The sequence below is a fragment of the Terrapene carolina genome, unplaced genomic scaffold, assembly GCF_002925995.2.
Source record: "Terrapene carolina triunguis isolate 2854851 unplaced genomic scaffold, T_m_triunguis-2.0 Scaffold66, whole genome shotgun sequence".
Taxonomy (NCBI): domain Eukaryota; kingdom Metazoa; phylum Chordata; order Testudines; family Emydidae; genus Terrapene; species Terrapene triunguis.
In genome coordinates this window covers 21,915,870-21,919,317 of record NW_020664417.1, presented here as the reverse complement: position 1 = coordinate 21,919,317, position 3,448 = coordinate 21,915,870, and the positions used below count along the sequence as shown (strand labels likewise).

The 3,448-nt window shown below is 39.9% G+C and overlaps 1 protein-coding gene across 1 annotated transcript in view; it reads left to right on the top strand.

Annotated features, from left to right (window-relative positions):
- Positions 1–3,448, top strand: part of SH3D19 (SH3 domain containing 19) — a 151,401-nt gene that overhangs the window by 143,469 nt on the left and 4,484 nt on the right. The window contains exons 18-19 of the mRNA XM_026647849.2: positions 547–599; positions 2,680–2,866. Coding sequence (XP_026503634.1) covers positions 547–599; positions 2,680–2,866 — 240 coding nt within the window. The remainder of the gene's footprint in view (positions 1–546; positions 600–2,679; positions 2,867–3,448) is intronic.

Genomic DNA, 3,448 nt, shown 5'->3' with positions numbered 1-3,448 from the left:
AATCTGGGCTTGAATAGGGACTGGGAGTGGCTGGCTCATTACAGAAGAGGCTTTTCCTCTCCGGGAATTGACACCTCCTCATCTATTATTGGGAGTGGACTACATCCACCCTGATTGAATTGGCCCTGTCAACACTGGTTCTCCACTTGCGAAGTAACTCCCTGCTCTCCATGTGTCAGTATATAATGCCTGCATCTGTAACTTTCACTCTATGCATCCGAAGAAGTGAGGTTTTTACCCACGAAAGCTTATGCCCAAATAAATCTGTTAGTCTTTAAGGTGCCACCAGACTCCTTTTTGTTTTTGTAGATACAGACTAACACGGCTACACCCTGATACTTCCCTCCCTCTTAGTTAACCAGAGTTTTTCACTTACCAGCACTTCCCATATCCCCAACATGCTGGATAAAAAAGTTTTTACTGTAATATGGTATCACAAAATGCTGTTCTTGATTTTCACTTCCTCTCCAACATGTTGAACTCACATCATGTGAAATTCTGAAGAGCAAGAGCAAATATTTGAACTGTTTATACTTTATTATGTAGGTGTAGGAGCACCACTGAAGAACAAGAGGGAGAGTTCTGCTTGTCTTTCTCAGGTAGGCTATTGGAATTCAATACACTGAAGACAAATTAACATGAGGTAAATTGCATAAGATAAATTTTCATAGTGATGCATAGGGAGATCAGCTACACAACCTTCATCGAAATTAGTAGGCATTATTAAGCATCTTATTCTCAGTGCATTGTGTAAATAATTACTCATAGAAACCTCAATTGCAATTGATGAAATGATTCCGTTAGCAGGAAGTCATCGGACATAGTTCTTACTCTTATTTCCTTTGTTTAGGCAATTTCTATTGTTCAGTCTCTTGTGATTTGTTGAGCTACTGTAGTTTAGTTTAGTCTGCTTTTAATTTGTAATGGGCATTAGATAGTGCCTTTTGTTTCTGTTATCCTGCCACTAAATATGTTAAAAGGGGAGGCAGACAGTGTGAGACAGGAGTAACCCATGTGAAAGTTTCTTAAATTGGATGATCATTGAAATGTTATTCTAATCTACAACTGTATAGAGCACATATGGTATAATGGTTTACACAGGGGTAATTCATTTGTGGGAAGGGATTAATTCTTTGCTTAATTAAGGTCTGTGGCCCTGGTTATACATTCAGCACTCTATGCCCCCACAATTCACAGTGGAATACCTGCTGCTTTCAGCAGTAGTTCGGACAGCGATCGGATATATGGGCTGTATGTAGTATCTAAAGTTAGCTCTTACTGGTTCAGTGCCTTCCTGTAACATTCATCATTGAGTAAGAAAGTCAGCCGCTATTCTTGCCCTTTGTTTATCTTCTTTCCCTGCCTTTGTGAATCTTCCCTGTTCTTTCTTCCACATTTCCTTCCCTATAGCAACTCCTAGTTCCCAACCCAGTGGACTCTACTCCCATTTATCCCCTAGATGAAAAAAATGATCAGCGATTACATAGCTAATAGTGGGAGGAAATTTTCGTCATTGGGCTTTGAAGATGACACTTCAGTCAGATTAATAAGGGATAGAGCAGTTTGCGCTGAATCACTTACATACTGTTCCCATTTGGAAGGTTCTAGCCCTCATAGCTGCAGAGAGAATTTATTTAATTTATGAAAACTTAGATTATGGACAATCTGAATATGCCAGGCAGGTCCTATCAATACATTATACAAGCCATGCATTTCATAGCCCTGGGTTAAAACAAAAGAGTAGGGGTCAGGGAGATCATGAGGTTTAAATTCAGTTGAACCAGTTGATTGTGTGGCTTTGGTACAAATTACCCCTTCACTTTCCTGTGTTCCTGTTCATTCAGCAGAGCCTCCTTGAAAACCAGCTTCTGTGGCAGTGTGACACTTTCCTGAGTTAATAACAAGTGACCAGGGGGACAAAACAACAATATTTTCAAAAGCTCCTTTTCAGGCCTCTAAGAGATGTCTAAAAGGGAGAAATTACAAAAGTAAAACATGCGCACACAAAAGATCATATTCAAAATTTGCTTGACTCTCTTCCTTTCAAAGCACAGTGCTAAGAAAAGGATTGTGCACCTCTACAAGCATCGTAAACCAAGTCTGTGGATTCACGATCTCCTCTGTACACTTTGCAAGTCAGGATTGTTATAAAACTCTCCCTCTTCTCCCCCCCACCCCTTAACTTCAATACTCTAATGCAGGGGTTGACAACCTTTCAGAAGTGGTGTGCCTAGTCTTCATTTATTCACTCTAATTTAAGGTTTCGTGTGCCAGTAATACATTTTAACGTTTTTAGAAGGTCTCTTTCTATAAGTCTATAATATATAACTAAACTATTGTTGTATGTAAAGTAAATAAGGTTTTTAAAATGTTTAAGAAGCTTCATTTAAAATTAAATTAAAATGCAGAGCCCCCCCGGATGGGTGGCCAGGACCCGGGCAGTGTGAGTGCCACTGAAAATCAGCTCACGTGCCGCCTTTGGCAGACGTGCCATAGGTTGCCTACCCCTGCTCTAATGTGTGTTAAACCAATTAAGCAAATATAATATTATGAAAAAAAATAGATTGTATTCATGTGGGTTACCCTCCCTGTCTAAATCTATGGCTCTACCCAAGTTTCTGTTTTAAAATAAACTTGACATTTCCTGCAAACAGGTCTTGTGTTTGTTTACTTTGACAGACTGATAGACAGTCTGGAGAGTGGTGTGAAGCGCTTCATGATTTTACAGCAGAAACCAATGAAGACTTATCCTTTAAAAAGGGAGACTACATCCAGATATTGGAGCATGTGGACTCAGAGTGGTGCAGAGGGAGACTGAATGATAGCGAAGGCATTTTCCCAGCAGTTTTTGTTCAGACCTGCTCCGGTACAGTATTTCTAGTGGAAGATAAATTCTCATTTCTTAACCCAAATCCCTGGTAACAAACACACTTATTTGAAGTGCTCATAACGATGATTGGTGCTCTGGTTCCTAGAGTGATGTAATTAGCTAGGTATATCTGTAACACTAAGCAATACTACAGTGACATGCCATTGCCTAGAAATCAAACTAGACCTTGAACCAACATTTCCCAAATAATGGCACAGAGCCAATCACTACAGCTGAAGAGATACCATTAGAGATGAGAACTTTGCTCTAATTTAGTTTGCATTTGAAGCTGATCTTTGTATCAGTAAACAATATCCAGGTTTAATTACTGCTTGGAATGTTTAATGTTCCCGGTACTCTAAAGTAATACTAACATCCGAGAGGAAAACCAGGTTAGTTTTGGCCTGGGCTTTATCACCGAGGTAAAACCATTGTCTTCAAATTAAATCTACAGTTACAGCTGTCCAATGCTATAGCCTTCAGTGGAGTTTCACAGCTGTAACTGAAGGCACTGAGCCAAGCTGGCAGCTGGTATGAATCAGTGTAGCTCCACTCAGGGCTGGCTCTGGCTTTTTTGCC